At 37.3% G+C, this 19,710-nt stretch overlaps 1 protein-coding gene across 1 annotated transcript in view; it reads right to left on the reverse strand.

The window, feature by feature from the left end:
- MANBA (mannosidase beta) overlaps window positions 1-19,710 on the reverse strand; it is a 111,282-nt gene that overhangs the window by 73,318 nt on the left and 18,254 nt on the right. The window contains exons 6-7 of the mRNA XM_027837602.1: window positions 4,065-4,240; window positions 2,527-2,637 (exon numbers count right to left, since the gene is read on the reverse strand). Coding sequence (XP_027693403.1) covers window positions 2,527-2,637; window positions 4,065-4,240 — 287 coding nt within the window. The remainder of the gene's footprint in view (window positions 1-2,526; window positions 2,638-4,064; window positions 4,241-19,710) is intronic.

A 19,710-nucleotide genomic window follows, 5' to 3' on the forward strand; every position in this document is an offset into this window, starting at 1 on the left:
AAAATTAAAAAAAAAAAGCCCTAGGGACAGTCACATCCTTGGGGCAGCTAGGTGGCGCAGTGGATGGAGCACCAGCTCCTGAACTCCAGGGGGACCTGAGTTCAAATCTGGCCTCAGACACTTACTAACTGTGTGACCCTGGGCAAGTCACTTAACCCCAGTTGCCTAAAAAACAAAACAAAAAAAAAAAACAAACGAAAAAAGAATAAAACAAGAATGTTGCCTAACTTCATGTTGGGAAGTTGTCATTACTACCAAGATGGGATTATAATTTTGTAGAAGATAATCACTATCCATGCAGTGCTAGAAAGATGCTGTTTAAGAAGCACCTTAAAGGACCAGCTCGGTGGCACAGCTGGTAGGGCCGGAGGACCTGAGTTCAAATCCGGCCTCAGACCAAACACTAGATACTTACTAGCTGTGTGACCCTGGGCAAGTCACTTAATCCCAACTGCCTTAAAAAAAAAAAAAGTTTTTATTTCCAAGCTGATTGTCTTTCTCTCAGACAGTCCTCAGGTGAGAATCCCTGTGTGGTCATCTCAGATTCTAGTTCATTTTCTCTGGCAATGGCTTTTACACTGGTTGGTACTTCAAGGCTAGGCATTACCCAGGGGTAGATGAAGGGCATCTCTGCACTGTTGAAGAGTTAAATTCTTATGGTTCTCCCAGAGGTTGGCAAACAGTCAAATGGTCTTTTCAAACATCATGCTTTATCATTTTTAAACACAGCCTATGCCAGGCCTGCACAACATACAGTTTGTGTGCCACTTGCGGCCCGAGAAAGGATTTCAGGAGGGCCGCGAAAAATGTACAGGATGTAAAACAGGCCTGTACAACATACCACTCACGGGCCACATATTGTGCAGGCCTGGTCTATGCTATGCCTCTGAAATCTCTACTTTAGGATAACACAAGTCAGTCAGCTTCATTTTCCACCTGGCTGCTCATGATCTCCAAAAATTCATCATTCCTCAAAAGGAAATCAACTGTGCAACTCACACCTCCTCAGCACCCCTGCCTTCACTCTGGTTGGAGAGTGTGGACACTGGAGGGCTCCTCCCTGGTCCTTTACCATGTAAGGAGGGTGCCCAAGTCATTCACTTCATCATTTCCCACCCCACTGCAATCTTGGATTTCATGATCTCCAGAAACCCATTATTTTGCAAGATGAAATCAACTTTGTAACTCACATCTCTTCAGATCATTTCCCACCTTGGCTACAGGACTTCATCATGCCCTCAAGACAGATACTCTCTTGTCCAACTCCTTTTCAACTTCTTTTTATTTCTAAGCTTTGTCCATTAGATTGTAAGCTCTGAGGGCAGAGACTTTCTTCATGTGCCCGGCACTTAGGACAATGGTTGGTACATAACAGGCACTATGTTTACTGACTCTAACTCTGAATTCCTGGTGATTAGGCCATGGCCAATGGAGAAGAAAATGCTTGTGTGGGATTACCCTACTAGCCACAAGAAATATCGTAATGTGACAAACACAGAGCAGCAGAAGAATATGTGAATACCGAGTACCATAGTTTAGCCTAACCAATACCCCTATACAAGGAAGTAAATAAGCTCTAGAGACTAGAGAAAATATATTCAACACATCTGGGGCCATAGAAGAAAAAAAAATAGAAACATTGTAGATGGCACAGCAAGTCTTGATTTGGCAGAGTCAAATATTTAAATATTGTTTAAATATGCCTATTAAATATAAATGCTTAAAAGACACACAAAACACGCAGGCATTATTTAAAATAATTAGCCCTATCTCTCAACATTGATACTGTAAAAGTGTTACTGGGACTTGTGCGGACCTAACTCTGTGAAGTCTGACTTTCACTATGTCTGTTTTAGGGAAGTTATTTATCTGAATTGATGTCATAAGCCCTGTTGTTCTGAGGTTCTCTGCCACCATATCGCAGTGATAGGAACTAGACAAAAATACCTTTGTGGGAAGACTGAAAAGCTCCAAGCTGCCAGCTTTAGGTATACCCTGAGCATTTTCCATGTTTCATTTTTTTATGTGAAAGAAAACTTAAGAAGGAACTTGCAAACTAAACCAAATAGAGAAAGCTTTACATCAATAGCATTTCTAAATATTACCAAACTCCCAGCAGGCTTTTCAACATGCACTTTGTAATGTGATATATTGTTACATCAAAAGCAAAAATGTTTATATACTGCTTTTACTGCACACAAAGTACTCCACTGTTTTCATAAATGCCACTAGCTAAAGGGGAAGGTTGGGGGGGAGAGGAGGAAAGGGGTATTTATGTTTTGAAAACTCCTTCCAAGTAATAATAGAGCTCAGTTCTCTGGCAGTGATGAAGTTTAAGCAAGCAAGAGAAATATTGTACCTGGAACACTTGCCTGCTTTCAAATTGACCTAAATGACTAATAACAACAGCAGCTGCAGTAATAATGATGATGGCAGTGGCAATATAATAGAAGCGCTTACCTCATTGACCTGTAAATTTAAAAATTAGCATAAAAAAGACTATATGAATCGAAAGTACTTACTCACCTTAGTTAATTTTTCAATATGATAGCCTCCTTCCACTTCAAAAGTTACTGTCATATTGTACCCAGTTTGGTTTCCATGTCCATTAGGCCACCAAGTCTCCACTGTAGTGTTCTTAAGAAATAGATTAAATCATCTTATATAAGTAACCTGTGGCACATGTCCAGCAAATAATTAAAAACGACTGTCCTATGTGTCCAGCTTTCTTCACCCCCTCCATCACAGCCAACACCACGGGGGGGGGGGGGGGGGGGAATGAACCACAAATTCAAATTTTGAGTCTAGAAACTTTGGGTCCCAGAAATGAAAGCAGAATTATCAAAAATACCATGCCTGGAGAATACTGCATCTCACTAATAAAATCAAGGAAACAGAAATTAGGCCACAAACAACATTTCACAACTTCAGTAGGAAACAGAGAGTAAGAGAGACCAAATAGCAAGGAAAGAAAAAAGTAGTGGCACAGAGATTCAGAAAACTCCACTGGTGCTTCACATCTATGATACTATGCATTTTCCTCTCTTCTGTAGTCTTTACCCTTTAGCACTCATTTTTCTAATCAGGTAGTACAATCAATTAGTCAAGTCTCAAGTTACCACTTTATCTGAGCAGAGAACTTATTACTAAGCTATGGCCAAGCCGATTTCAGAATTCTGAATGTAACTAACCATCCCCAGGCAGTAAGAGGACAAATTGGTTCACGCTGGCTAATAGAGGCATGTACTCCCAGGGATTTGGAGCCTCAAGATTTTCTGATACTAAGCTTTTTCTATCCAATTCAATCAGACCTGAATATTTATCAGGCCTCTCCTACTACACGGAAGATAATGACCTAAGTAACCTTCCCCTCTCCTGTCTGTCTTCTAAGAGACATCAAGTCAGTTCAGACAGACTTCTCCCAGCTACTAAGTAGCTTTGTCCCATCTTTTTGTCCTCCAGTGCCAGCCCCTCCTTTTTTGTTAAGGATTGTGCTGATTCTATACAAACAGCACCCAGAGGAAGAGAAGAGCACTCCCCTTCCGAGCACGGAAGCTGAGGATGTTTGCACTTGGAAATGTGTCAACAAATGTTAACTGATACAAAAAGTAATCTTATCTTTGATTCATTCTAAAATTATGCCTACAACATCATCTAGTAGTTCTGGAATAATGTTTCTAACGCTAAAGATGCGGTTCTTATCTCCTGCCTCTTTAGGGACCAAGGATCTTGAGTCACTTTCTCCATCTTTTATGAGCCTATGAAGTCCTACTGAATTCTGTTGAGAGCCAAACGATCCTCCAGTTCCGACAGTTAGAGAAAAGATATAGTTTATACAGAAGCTAAAAATGAAGAAGAAATGAAAAATACCAAAATGGGTTTGGGCAGAAAATGTTCTCCAGAATACACAACGTGGATTAATTTTGTAAGTGTGAATTTTCAAAATGCAAAGGAGTAAAGATATGGAGACAAGTGACTCACATAGCCTGTGTCTCCTGTCCTTTGAAAATGAAAAGGACCCAGTTTTCATCCCATGTGCATCTTTGCAAGAATCAGCCTCTTACCTTGTTGACGTTCAGGAGCAAGGGGATCATGCTTTGCCCAGGACAAAGTTCAATGTCATATATCTGGTGGGTCTGCAAACCTGGGATGCTCACGGTTACTTGGCCACCAAGTGGTTTTGAGCTAACTACATCAAAATAAGCCTCTATTTTAAGATTCCATTCTCTGGCACTGCTCACTGAAATAAAGAGAAAAAGAAAAGAAAATACATATATAAAAAAGGGTTAGTATTATCTGTAAGCTCCTTTAGACTCACTGAGAAGGCAGAACAGTTTGTGACCCCGTAGACATCTATAAATACTTTCTTAACTCTGATCAGTACAATGATAAAGCGTAATTCCAGGGGACTGATGATGAAGCATGATGCCCACTTACTGAAACAGACATGATAGGCTCAGGGTGCAGAATGACACACACATTTTTTAGACCTGCATGATAACGGGAATTTGTTTATGCTTGACTACGCATATTTATTGAGAGTTTTGCTTTCATTTTTTAATGGGGGTGAGAGGGAGAAAAAAATTTGTTAACTGAAAAGATAAAACATAATTTTAAAATGATAGTACATACAACTACTTTAATAATTCAGCGATGCAGAATTTCATGCATGAGGTGATTGCCTAAGTTGATGGTAACATGCTAGTCAGGAGGGTATATTGACTCAGATGGCACTGGGTTGGTCAATCAAGCTGGAAGACACACAATTCCTCTGGCCCCAAAGTCAAAGGTTTAAGATTTAATCCCCTGGGCCAATTAAATCTTTAGGCTAGTTTTACTTATAAAATCATTTATAATTTATTATTATAATCAGTTATAATAATTATTATATATTATTGTGAAGCTGTTCCTATCACAGGGAGGGCCGGTGTCAGTTTTCAGCATTGTGTCCCCATCATTTAACAGAATATCTTGCATATAGTAGGGGCTAATAAAGTTTGTGTGTCAACTGAGAGGGGAAGATCACCATACAAAGATGCTAAGCTTGGGATGGAAGTAAAAGCACTGACCTGAATTCTGGTCCTAGTCCCAACACTTCCAAGGTTCTTGGGAGGATAAAATGTATGCGCCAGAATTTTGAAAATTATAAAGCCCAATGCAAAGTACAGTATAGAAAATAGCAAAATTTGATACTCAGTATACTGGTTATGATGTCAAATAGGGCTCAAGGGTTAGTTTCCCGGCTTTTTGTCCAAATTCTTAACCTCTTCTCAAGCTGACTCACAGAGGCTCCCAAGAAAATGACACAGATATGCCAGATATACCCAGATATGCCAGATATACCACAGATATACCCAGGTTCCTGTGGCCAGGTAATGAATCAGAAGAACAGGGAGCCAAGAAGCAATTAACCCCAAATGAACAAATTTGCCCTCCTCCTACAAAGCTTTTCCATGGAAACTTCGGCTAAGTTAGCTTTAGCTCAGACATGGGATTATTTTTGGAAACTTCAGAATACTCTAGGGAGTGCTGGCTGCCATTTTTATTCTTAAAACATTAAAGAAAACAGTGCATTTATTCACTAGGAGAGATGAAAAAAGGGGAAAAAAAACAAACACACCACAACTTCTTAGCTTTAGGAGGGAGGGGGAGGGGGAGAAGGGAAAGAGGACATCAAACAGCAAACTGGGACAACTAATGTATTGGTCTACTAACTACAAAAAAGTAATTCGCTCAAATTGTATTTTCTGGGAGGCAAACTTTCTTTGCACAACTTGATCTTGGACTGTCATTTCACTCAACCAATGCTGAAAATCTGTTAATCATTCAATGTTCAGTTTCAAGAAAACTCAAATTCTATCACAATTAATGATCTTTTAACTTTTATTTTAGAGGAAAATGAGGTAGAAGCAAAAGAACCACAGAATATCAGAGCTGGAAAAGACGCACAAGATCCTAGTCATTGCAACATCTCACACCACAGACAACTGTGACTAAGAAGTAAAAGTTCAATTCATAAAGAATGTAAAAGAACTAAGAAGGAAACATCTATCACAACTGTGTTCAGGGAAAGTGTTTCTGACCAAAAAAAAGAGTAGAGAGAATCAGACAAAATGGTAAACTATGATTACACAAAGCTGAAAAGTAAATAAATAAATGCAGTTCTCCAAGACTTATAAGGAAGTGCTTTAATTATGTAATCATATAATTCAATTATAGTCGTCCTCCAATAGTAAAATGGTCAAAGGATATGAATAAGCAGTTCCTAAAGGAATAAATCCAAGTTATCAAGAACCATATAAAACAATGCCCCAAATCACTAATTACTAGAAAAATGCAAATTAAAACAGCTCTGAGGTTCTACCTTAGATCCATAAGATCGGCAAAGATGAAAAAAAAAAAAAAGGACCATGACAAATGTTGGAGGTACTATGGAAAAAACAAACACATTAATGCACTGTTAGTGGAGCTGTGAATTTGTCCAGCCCTCATGGAGAGCAATAACCAAAAAGTCACTAAATCGTGCATGACATATCTTTTGATCTAGTAGTATTACTACAAGATTTATACCCCAAAGAGATTTTAAAAACATAAGGAAAGGACCCACATGTACAAAAATATTTAAGAGAGAATATTTTGTTGTAAGAAAAAAAGTGGAAACTATAGGGGTGCCAATCAATCGGGGAATGGTTAAACAAATTATGATGTATAAATATAACAGAGTACCGTTGGTACTTGGTTGTTACAAGGAAGGGCTTTTTTTGGGGGGGGGATTATGAGTGAGAAGGAGAGTGATACAGATATAGAAAGAAAAGAACATCAATGAATCATTAAACAGAAGAAAACTGAAGAAAATGCAAAAGAGGACAAAGACAAGCAGGGTAGTATTGAACTACCATGATAAATTTGAAATACTACAACAGCTGCACATGATGGCTGAATCACAGTTTCACACAAGAGTTCTCATTTTCTGTTCTTTTCTCAGGCCCAGATAGGACTGTAAGTAGAAATACAATGCTGGTTTCTCACTTCTCAGCAAAGAGATGGGACACAATATGAGCAGGATGAGATAATACATAAATAGACATGGCCAGTGGGTTGACTTGTTTTTAAAATGTTTGGCAGACAACATCTCACACCGTCTACCAAGATAAAGTCAAAATGGGTACACAATTTAGAAATGAAGGGTGTTATCATAAAGCAAATTAGGGAAGTATGGAATAGCTTACCTATGAAATCTATGGACAAAGGAAGAATTTATGACTAAACAAGAGATAGATAGTATTACAGGATGTAAAATGGATAATTCTGGTTACATTAAAAAAGTATTGCACAAACAAAACCAATGCAGCCAAGATTGGAAGGAAAGCAGGAAACTGGGGGAAAATTTTTTTGTAGCAAGTTTTTCTGATAAAAGCCTCATTTCTCAAACATACACAGAACTGAGTCAAATTTATGATAATATGAGTCATTCCCCAATTGATAAATGGGCAATTTTCAGAAGAAGAAATCAAAGCTATTTAGTCATATGAAAAAATGCTCTAAATCACTATTAATTAAAGAAATGCAAATTAAAACAACTCTGAGGTACCTCACACCTGTGGTGGGTAAAAGATGAAATAATTGAGGAAATAAAGGCTTAAGTTCCTGAGTATTTTGATTCATTAAGCAATGCATGGCAACTGCCCAACAAATCAGGATCAGTAGCCTTCTTCCACTTTGGCAATGGACCCTAAATACAGAAGGAGGCAGACTTCTATGCATTAAAAACGACTAATCAAATAAGGCCAATTGATTAAAAGGAAACAATACAACATGAGGTAATACGATGTAGGGACTTTCCAAGTCTGGAAGTCTTAAAAGAGTGAATAGGTACAATTCCCTGAAACCAGAAAAAGAGGCGTCCCACTCCCCCTAAGGGTCTGTATACAAATCAAAGAAACATAGAAACAGTAACTGATTGATCAGTATGGGATCAGATGACATACGGGTTGTTTGAGATGTACAACTGTGAGAAAACTATCTTACATCAATGTTTAGATCTGACTGAGTTTCTGGTCAGCATAATCTAGACCCTCAGTTAAGAGTCTCTAAGCAGCAGACAGAGATAGTCCAGTTTTCCAGCCACACAGGACTAGATTCAAATAATACAATAAGGTTTATTCCCAATTCCTGCAATTGAATAAAGTTTTCTCACAAGACAGAAGTTGGACTAGGCCCATTAATTGAACAGAAAGGGAACTGAACTAGCTGCAGGATTGAGTCATAAGATGGAATCAGTGTGGTTCACCCAATTCCCACAATTAACCACTTGATGTCCTAATCCCCTCAATTCCCTCAAGTTTCAGGTATGGAAAACCAAATTTAAGATATCATACTGAATTGTATCAAGTCTTGTGACTGGCAGATTTTAACAGAATTACCTAGGAATCTCTACAAGTGATTTGGAACCAGAGAAACAGAGCCCCTTTCAGAGCTGGCCTGAGAATGAGGCCTATTCTAGAATGTCCAAAAGATTTCCTGGGACCAGATGACTACATGAGACATTTGGAGTCAAAATGTGTTGATTTCATGGACAATGGGAGTGGATGTTAGTTAATAATGATCATCATCGTCTTGCTTTGCCTCTTGTTTCATGGTGGTTAAATTTTCTTGGCACATAAGTCTCCCTTCTCATTATGAGCCCTCTAAATATTTGATCTGTAACCTGACATAATTCTGATTATGTATATATGAAAAACCTTATAGATTTGGCTTAAAGATAAGTGATCCATGGTCACTCCCCCATGAATCAAGAGGATTCACTGTTCACTCTCTGAGACCTTCCCAACTTGGAACTATGCCCAAAGGACTGTAGAACTGTGAAGACCCTCTGACTTAGCAATACCGCCACTAGGTCTGTATCCCAAAGAGATCAAAGAAAAAGGAAAAAAGTCCTATATGTACAAAAATATTTATAGCAGCTTTTTTTGTTGTGGCAAAGAATTGGACGTGGAAGGGATACCCATCAATTGGGAAATGTCTGAACTGTGGTATATGATTGTGATGGAATAATATTGTGTTATAAGAAATGACAAGCAAAATGGTTTCAGAAAAACCTGGACTTATATGAACTGATGCAAAGTGAAGTGAGCAGAGCTAGATCATTGTACATAGCACTGTACAATGTACAACAGCACTGTACAATGATTAACTGTGAATAACTGAGCTATTCTCAGCAATATAATGATCCAAGACAATTCCAAAGGACTCAGAATGAAAAATGTTATGCACCTCCAGAGAACGAATTGATGGAGTCTAAAGGCAGATTGAAGCATAGTTTTCAAACTTAGTTTTTCTTGGGTTTTTTCAGCCTGTTCTCTTTTACAACATGGCTAATATGGAAACATGTTTTGTATGACTGAATATGTATAATCTATATCAATGTGTTTGTCTTCTCAAGGCAGGGCTGTGAAGGAGGGAAGGAATTTGGAACTCAAAAATTATTTTTAAAATGTTAAAAATTGTTTTTACATGTAATTGAGAAAAAATTCATAAAAATCATAAATGTTTGGTAGAGTTGGTTTGTAGATCCATCTGATCCTGAGTTTTTATTTTTTTCCTTAGGGAATTAATTTATGGTTTGTTCAACTTCTTTGTCTAAGATAAGGTTATTTAAGTATCCTATTTACTATACTGTTAATATAGGCAATTCATACTTTTGTAAATATCCTTCCATTTCGTTGTCAGTTTCATTAGCATATTTCCTCTTCAATAGTTATGAATTTACCTTTTTCATTTTTATACTGATAATTTTTTTTATTTTTTAAATCAAATTAACCAATAATTCTTCTATATTTTATAAGGGATTATATCAAGAATCCTGTTAGTCTCGTTTAGGGGAAACTCTAAACATGAGCCATTTGTAAGCTTTGCTGTGGAGATTTTTCTCTGAAACTAGATGGTGGGGGGCATAATGAGTCAAAAAGTGTAGGAAAAGCCTGATCCCCTCTCAGTGGGGTTCAGGTTCTCCTAGGATTGAACCCAGCACATGTGTGCCCAGGGCCTTTTCTGAGAAGGGGCCCTTGGGACTCAGAACACACTATGTAAAAATCATGAGATACACAGTCGGAGCTCTGTATTACTGCTTTCAATCTTCTGTCTTCCTATCAAAGAAGATCTAGGTTAGAAAGCATTCAGTGCCTAGATCAGTGACTTTCTCTCTAACCCAACTCCTGTTTTCATACTAGGCACTGCACTATGTGCTACATGACATTTGATTCAGTTTGGCTTTGTTTTATATATTGCAAATTTAACATGGTAGGTCCAACACTGCCCTAACTGTCTGTGTCCCCTTCTGAACTTTCTTCAGTTCTTCTCTTTTTATTTAATGATTCAATGATATTCTTTCATACCATCTTTTTAGTATCCCTATTTCCTTAAGTTTCACACACACACAGAGCTTCCTCGTAACAATAAAGTACAAAACAAATCTACTCATTAGCAACATCTGAAAATGTTAGTTTCATTACGTACCTCTCCCATAACCTCACCACCAAGAAGCATGATTCAGTAGCGATCTTCTGGAGTTGTGACCAGCTGCTGTGTTTATCACAGCGCCTAAGTCTTCCAAAGTTGCTTCCTTTACTATTTTGTACTCATTACAAACACTGTTTTCCTGTTTCTACTAGGCCCACTCTGTATCAGTTGACATAAGTCTACCAAGGTTTTCCTGAATCCACCCCTTTCGTCGTTTCCTACAGTGCAACAATGTGACATTATACTTACATACCACAATTTGTTCAGCTAGTCCCTAATTTATGGGCACCCCCCTTATTTCCAGTTCTTTGCTACAACGAAAAGTGATGCTATAAACATTTTTGCACATATGGGTGCACTTCCTCTGACTTTGATCTCTTTCGGGTATAAGTCTAGCAATGGTCTCACTAGATCAAAGGGTATATATACATTTTAGTGAATGATGGGTATAGTTTGAAATATTTATCAGAATGATTGTACTGTTCAGTTAAAAGAAATTGTTCACTGGCTCCACGGGGACTACGAAATAGTCTAAATTCCTTAACCAAGTATTCAATTCTGCCTCTCCCTACTCCCAGTGATCCTAAGGTCTCTCTAACTCTACCACCGAGAATCACAGAAACTTAACATGTCAGAGTTGGAAGGGACCTTTAAAAAATCCTCCAATCCTATGGTTTATCATGTCTTACACAGTGTATTGGAGTGATTTATACTCATGTCTTACTCATCCTATAAAAGGAACAAGGATTGCACCCTGGTCATAATCATATCCTTCACATTGTCCAACCAGTACTCTGCATGAGAAAGTTTGGTACAGTAACTATAGCATCTACTTTGAAATAAGGAAACTTTGGCTAAAATCCTGCTTCAGAAACTTTATTAAAAGTATCACATTTTAATTAGGTAAATTATTATAGAAATTTAATAAAGTATATATTAAGTAAACTATAATGAATAAACATGTAAATAAATGAAAATTACTTCTCTCTCAGGACCGCAGTTAGTAATTGCCTCACAAAGGGATGAGGAAAGAGTTCTGCAAAACTTCAAATACTATACAAATATGAACTATGAGCAAATGGTTCAATAAATACATGTGAAATTGAATGGTTTCATTTTTTTTGTAAAGTGGATACTGGTTTTTATATTTTATTTTTTCCTATTACAAATTATACAAAAATGTTCAGTCATGTAAAACACACGAATGGCTTCATTTTTACACAGGATAATACCTTAAAGATTGAGAAAAAATTGACTAAACTCTTGCAACATCAAAGTAGTCTTCTGTAATACCACCATCAATAACTAACAATGCAAAATAGAAGGATTTTTTAAATTACCAAAACCATGATAGTTATTTGCACAGATGACATTCCTCATGCAAAATTCTCCTAGTATCAGAATACAAATGGGTAATGAAATCTACATAAATATAAAAAACCTCCAAAGAATCAGAAAAAAAAACAATTAAAATAATTGTTTCAGTAAAGGAACAGGATACCAACAACCCCCCCAACCCCAAAGAAAAAAATCAATGGCATTTCTATACAGCAGTAACAAAATCCAAAAGGGAATAATGGAAAGACCCATTCAAAATAACTAAAAAATGCATAAAATATCTAGGAGTCAGTCAACCAAAGCACATTCATTACTTTCATAGATAAACTGCAAAACATTACTTAAAGAAGAAAAGAATTACTTAACTAGTACTAGTACTATTACTCATGACTGTGGCATGCCACAAGAAAAGTGACAGATTTTTTACATATTGAGTGCTGTACCAATCTAACCAAAAGGATACTTCATAGAGCTAGACAAAAATAACAGAGTTCATTTGGAGGGAAAAAAAAGTCTAGGATATAAAGGTAAATAACGAAAAAAAGGGCAAGATTAAAGGGGAAAAAAATTTTCAGACATAAAAAATTATATTTTAAAGCAATTATCAGCAAAACTATTTTATACTTGTTTGAAAGTTGATAAGATCAATGGAATAGACTAGAAGCAATCGGAAACAGCTGAACACAATAACTCACTGTATGACAAACTCCCAAAAAATAAATTATCTAGGAAAGAACTCTCTATTTAATAAGAATTACTGAGAAAAGTGGAAAGCATTCTGGCAGAAATTAGGTTTAGACCTACATTTTATACCAATTCTCATAATAAATTCAAATATGTGACCTGAATAGCAATGATCATGACATTTTTTCTTAAATGTGAATTAGATCACAGATATTTTGGGATAGTCATACCCTTTCATTCAGGCATTCCACTGAGTGTGTACATATTTATGTATGTGTATGTGTGTATATGTACACACACATGTACTAAAATATTTTTATAGCAGCAAAAAACTGGAAACAAAGTAGATGCCCACTGATTAAAGAATGGATAAATAAGGTGTGGCACATGAATGTAATACAAAATTACATGAGAAATAATGAATATGACAAACAGAAAGACCTCCACAAACTGATACAAGGTGAAATAAGCAGAACCAGGAAAACAAGACAAACAATAAGTACATTGTAAATAGAAACAACAGTGAAAATCAATGCTGAGAAATTCTAAATGTCCAACTGTAGGTCCAAAGGAAATATGAAAAGGTACCTCCCCCTCCCTTCCTCCTTCAAACAGAGATGACTATGGGTATAGAACAATTAAGATAATGTCAGACTTTTTCCATTGTGTTGTGCTTTTTTAATAACTTTTTATTCTTTGTTACACAATAAAGTTCTCTGGGAAGAAGGGAAGGAATGAAATAGATACATTGGGAGATGCAGGTGATATAAATACAGATGATATCAATAAAAATTTAATTTTTTAAAAAGAATCAATGAAGTAGGGAAGCAGTATGGCATTAGAGACAGAGATAGAGAGCTGGTCTCAAAGTCAGGGAGACCTGAATTCAAGTCCTGCCTCTGATATGATTTGTGTGACCCTGGGCAAGTCACTTAATCCCTAAGAGTCTCAGGCTCTTGCAAAGCACGTACCAATCTGAATTGCTAGGAGTTTCCTCATGTCGAGTTCATGATACCAATGAAATGACAGATGGGAGCCCTCAAAAAATCAATAAAGTACTTTGACTTGTGGTACTTACAGCTGAACAAACAGATACGTAGGGAGAAGAAATAATGAACTTTGGGATAAAAACCTTTACTAATTTTTTGTTTTGTTTTACAGATGCAGAAAAACTAGAGACATTACAAAGCATATTAAATGCAAAATATATGAAATTCTATCAAAGACAGTGGAGAAGCAAGGTGTTTTCTTTGCTAAATAGTACTTTAACAGGAAAGCATCAGGGAAGAGTCTAACAGCCGAGTATTGACCATAAAATAAATTTGCTTCTTTCTGCAGCCATGAATTTGAAGATAGAAACAAAGAAGCGGCTCCTCCTGTAGCAGCTGAAGCAGGAAAATAAGACTGGCCAAGGTCACGGGAGCGAATGACACAAACATCCTAACGCAATGCTGTGAAGTCATAATAATATCAGTAAATGTAGAATTAATGCAACAGCTCGCATTTATGTAGTGCTCTAAGGTTTACAAAGCAGTTTAAATTGTTAATTCATTTGATTCTCACAACACTGGAAGGTAAGTGCTATTATACTCTCCATTTTACAAATAAGAAAATGGAGCCAAAGAAGTGACTTGCCCAAGGTCATACAGCCAACATGTCTGAGGCAGGATTTGAATTTAGGTTTTCTTAACTCAAATTCCACACTGTGCCACCACAGGAACCAAATGAATGCAGTAGAATAATATTGCATTCCTGTATATTACATTACTTTGCCTGATCAAATATTTTCTTTACTTAAAAATCTTCAATTCACTGTCTGCTGGAGAAAGTCTTAACTTGTCCTTAGTGTGGCATGCAAGTTCCTCTTTCTAGTTTTCTCTCACATTTCTAACCCTTCGGACAGGTTCCAGTCAAACTGGAATACTCACTTTGTGCTGAAAACATCTACACCTTCCCACAACCTATGCTTCTGTCATGCTTTCTCCTTTCCCCCCATCTTCCAGTGCCTCGTGCCTCCCCACCCCTACCCTCAACCATCCCTCCTGTTGATTGGGTCCATTTTCAAGAGCCAGCTCAAATGCCACCTCCTCCAGGAAGCTCCCTCCCCCTTTCATATCATGTCACAGCACTTGGTCCTTCTCTCAGGCACTCAGCATATTCCAGTTTGCTTTACATTTCTCTATGAGAGGTTCACAGAGTGAGCCCCTTAAAAGGGAGGACCACCCATGTGTAACAATTCCTTCAGCATCTTCCTCTACTGGGCATCCTCACCCTCTCCTCACCTTTCAAATCTCTGGCTTGACTGACTGATTTCCTCACCTCTGCCTACAAACACACTCAACATTTCATCGAGGTTAGAAAAGTAAAATCTTACTGACCTTACCAGTGATCATTCCAGTTATCTCTTCATCTTCCATCTTCCAGAAAGTGGATTATACTCACTATTTCTATTTCTTCACTAGTCACTCACTCCTTACCACTTTGCAAACCTGGCTTCTATCCCCAATGAAATCACTCTGGATAGTGCTGTGGAGAGAATGTTGGCCCTGGAGTCAGGAAGACCTGAGTTCACATCTGGCTTCACACATTTACTGGGGGTGGCAGTGGGGGGGTGGTAACCCTGGGAAAGTCACTTAACTTCTGTTTGCCTCTATTTCCCCATTCGTAAAATAGGAATAATAACAGTTACCTACCTCCCAGGGTTGTTGTGAGGATCAAATGAGATAATATTTGTAAGCATTCAGCACAGTGCTGGGCACACAGGATAGGTTTAATAAATGCTTGTTTCCTTCTTTCCTGCCAGCTTCAATGGCTACTTCTTTTTTGTTTTTGTTTGTTTGTTTGTTTTTGGCAATGGGGGTTAAGTGACTTGCCTAGGTCACACAGCTTGCTAGTGAGGCCAGATCTGAACTCAGGTCCTCCTGACACCAGGGTCAGTGCTCTATCCACTACGCCACCTTGCTGCCCCCCTAATGGCTACTTCTTAATCCTCTCTCTCCTTAACTTTCTGCTGCACTTGACACTACTGACCTCGATCCTCAACCTGACCTTCCATCCCTCGTGCTATTATACAATATCTCTTTTCTCTAACAAGGTCAAAGATCTAGAAAATTCATCTACATCTGTTGCCTCTATGTCTCTCCCTTCATTCTGTGAGCCTGTCAGTCAACAAGTATTTCTTAAGTACTTACTACATGCCAAGAACTGGGGATGTTTCATTTCTCAACCTCTTTCAATCTGGATTCTAACCTCACTCACCTGACATTGCTCTCTTCAAAGACATCACTGATCTGTTCATTGCCAAACAAAATGGTCTTTTTTCAGTCCTTACCCATCTTGACTTCTCTGCAGCCTTTCACACAAGTGATTAACCTGTCCTCCTGGTTACTATCTCCCCCTTAGGTTTTCATGACATAGTTCTCTTTCCTCTCTGACTATTCCTCACTCGGCTTTTCTAGATCATCCCCTGTATCTCTGACCCTTGACGCTATCCTGGGCTCTCTTTTCTCTTTACGATCTCAGTGACCTCATTAGCTCTATGGATTCAATGATCATCTCTACACAGATGGTTTCCAGTCCTATATAGCCAGTCCTAGTCTTTCTTCTGAGCTCTAGATCCCATCACCAACTGCCTATTGGACATGTTAAACTGAATAATTCATAAGCATCTGATACTCACACATATCCAAACCCTAACTTCTCATCTTTTCTCCCAAACCCACCCACTCCTCTTCCTAACTTCCCTATCAAGGACACCACCAGCCTTCCAGCCACCAAGTTCCGCAACCCTGGAGTCCAGATTCCAACTCTACAACATCTCTTAGATCCATTTCCTTCTCTCCTATCTAGTCACCAATCTAGCTAAGGCTCTTATCACCTCCCACCTAGATTATAAGAGTCACCAAAAGTGTTTCCTCTCTCAAATCCATTCTTCACATAAAGGCCAAAGTAATATAATAACAAGCAAAATTGAGTCTGACTGCAACTCTGCTGTTTAATAAACTCCAGTGGGTCCTTAGTCAACGAATCCATCAGTAGGCACTTATTAAGCACTTACTGTGTGTAAGCACTATGCCCCCTAAGTACTTATATGAACCCTTCTGTTGGGCATTTAAAACCCTCGTGAAGCTCTTGGTTCCAACCTACCATTTCAACCCTACCATATCTTACATCCTCTCACAAGCTCCATGGTTCAGCTACACTGGCCTCCGTCCTGCTCTTCACGTGCCACATTTTATATCCCATTTATGTGCCCTGCACTATCCCCCATGCCTGCAAGGCACTCCTTCCTCATTTCCGCCTCTTACAATCCCTTTTGTTGTTGTTATTCGGTCATTTCAGTTGCATCTTTGTGACCCCATTTGGGGTTTTCTTGGCAAAGAAATTGGATGGTTTGCCATTTCTTTCTCCAGCTCATATTTACAGATGAGAAAACTAAGGCAATCAGGGTTAAGTGACTTTCCCAGGGTCACACAGCTAGTAAGTGTCTGAGGCCACATCTGAACTCAGGTCTTCCTGGCTCCATGCCTGGTGCTCTATCCACTGCGGTTTCCCTCAAAGTTCAGCTCAAATGCCACACCTTACATGAAGCCTTTCCCAATCACCAAAGCTACTAATGCCCCCTATTACCATGTTTATGTTTCATATATACTACTTATAGGTAGATATGTTGGTTCCCCAACAGAACATAGGCTCCCAGACAACAAGGACAGTCTCATTGGTCCTAGTTGCCCAAGGAGCAGAGTGAACAGGAGAGTGGGGGATGGGGAGGGGAAGTGAAAATGAGGCAGCTATTTCAGTCATGCATGAAAACCCCAACTTCTCACAGCTGTTTGCCATTCTCAAATTTCCCCACTTTCCAGAGATCCCCTGCTATGCAGCTCCTGACACTTTTTGTTCTATTTACCTTTGGGGAAAACAACGGGTAATAAAGTGAATGCTCATCAACCAGAAAACAACTGAATAAACTGTGGCATATGGACATAATGAAATATTATTGTGCCATAAGAAATTATGACTATAACCAACTCGAAGAAACCTCAGCTGACTTGTATAAGTTTATGCAGATTGGGTTGAGTAAAATCAGGAGAAAAACTTCCACAACAATATAAAGGAAAACAACTTTGAAAATCTGCTGAACTCTGATAAATGCAGTGAACAATTACGGCTCTAGAATACTAATTATGAAGCCTGCCTCCCCAGGAGAAGGGACAGACTAGAGTTCCAGAAGAACAATGGCCAGAGTATTATTTTTTTGAGTTGTTATTAGGGAGAGCTTCTATTTGGGGGGAGGGAATCAGAGAAGGGCAAAAAACTGAAACACTTGAGGGTGATAGAGCTTCAAAAATAGGAACAACAATAAAACATTTTAAATACACAGAAGAAAAGAAAGTTCAGAAAAGGACACAAAGACATGATTAATGTATTAAATTTAATATACAGTTTCAAAATAATTGCATATTATAGTTTATTAACAATCCTATTTTTTCTTGTATGTCTAAAAGTCCATTTTTGTTGATGATTATTGAGAACATAAAAAAAAGTTTATTGTTTGCCAAATAGTTCAGGGTTTTTAGGGTTACGGTACCCAAGTACCCCCTGGGCTCCCCGCCTTTCCTACCTCTTCTTGTAGATTGTCTCCCCCTTTACATTATAAGCTCCTGGAGGGCAGGAGCTGTCTTTCTATTTATTAACTGTATCCTACTGCTTAGCCCAGTACCTCATCTATTGCAGGAATTTAATGAATGTTTATTAGATTAGTTTTTATAATAATTTTCCATAATTATTTTTCAGTGCACATCTATACACACATTATAAAACTACATAGATTATATGTAGAAATAGATTTATTCTATAGATCTATACAACATATTTATAGGTCTATATAATAACTGTAGATAGATCTATAAATCCAGATCAATATATCTACATATAATCTATATATGTGTATAGATGTAGATGTACAGATATAAATCTATATTATGTAGCTATAACTCTATATATAAAATAGATTTATAGGATAAATCTATATAGCCAAATCTGTATATAGATGTATAAATGTAGCTGTATAGATTTATTCTATAGATCTATAGATATGTCTACATAAGTATAGAACTATATATCTATAGAATAATTCTATATCTATAGATCCATATATAATCTATACATTTGTGTGTGCAGAGATGCAGGTATATATTTGTTATATAGATCTATAGATATATAAATCTATGTATCTAAAGATCTACATAATAAATGTAGATATAGATATAGATCTATATATAATGTATTACATCTATAGAATAAATCTGTTTAATATATCTACATATATCTATATATACAACTATATGCATGTATATACTTGTAGATATATATAGATTTCTTAGTGTATGCATGTAGATAGATATAGATTTCTTATATAGATCTATAGATGCATATATCTGTAGCTCTATATAATAAATCTATAGAGCTAGGAAATCTATATCTATATATCTAAATATAATCTATGTGTGTATAGATGTAGATATATAAAGATTTATTATATAGATCTATTTATAGATCTATATATAATAACAATGTATGTGTATATATATATATATACACCATATTATATCTATAAAATAAATCTACATATAGATATAAGTTTCCTCCAAAGATCTCACTTTAGGGGGGGACCTATATTGGAGAAATCTTTATTCAGACTATTATTATATCCAATATTTGTTGAATGAATGTTGAACTCTACCCAGCCATACAAGTGTGCCTTAAGATAAATCCCAAGCCCTCTCTTCCTCTACACTCTATCAATGACCTCATCAGCTCCCATGGGCTTAATTACCATCTCTAATGAGATGGCTCCCAGATCTATATAACTAGTGCTTGTCTCTCTCCTGCTCTATCTTAAGAATTTTTCCCACTTAAATACAACGTAGGAATGATTTCCACAATTTTTAAAAAGTTATGTCATAAGTTCTAAAAAAGAAAAACAAGCCCCAAATTCCCAGAACTATAAACACAGCAACTTTTTATAGCCCAGAAGTTCAACCACCATCTGCAATAAAAACAAATCACCTTATGCTGAAAGAAATGAAGACTATGATGAATACAAATAAGCAGGCAAAGATTTACATGAACTGATGCAGGATGAAGTAAAAGACAGGAAAAGAATATACC

The sequence above is a fragment of the Vombatus ursinus genome, unplaced genomic scaffold, assembly GCF_900497805.2.
Source record: "Vombatus ursinus unplaced genomic scaffold, bare-nosed wombat genome assembly UNPS02014821.1, whole genome shotgun sequence".
NCBI lineage: Eukaryota > Metazoa > Chordata > Mammalia > Diprotodontia > Vombatidae > Vombatus > Vombatus ursinus.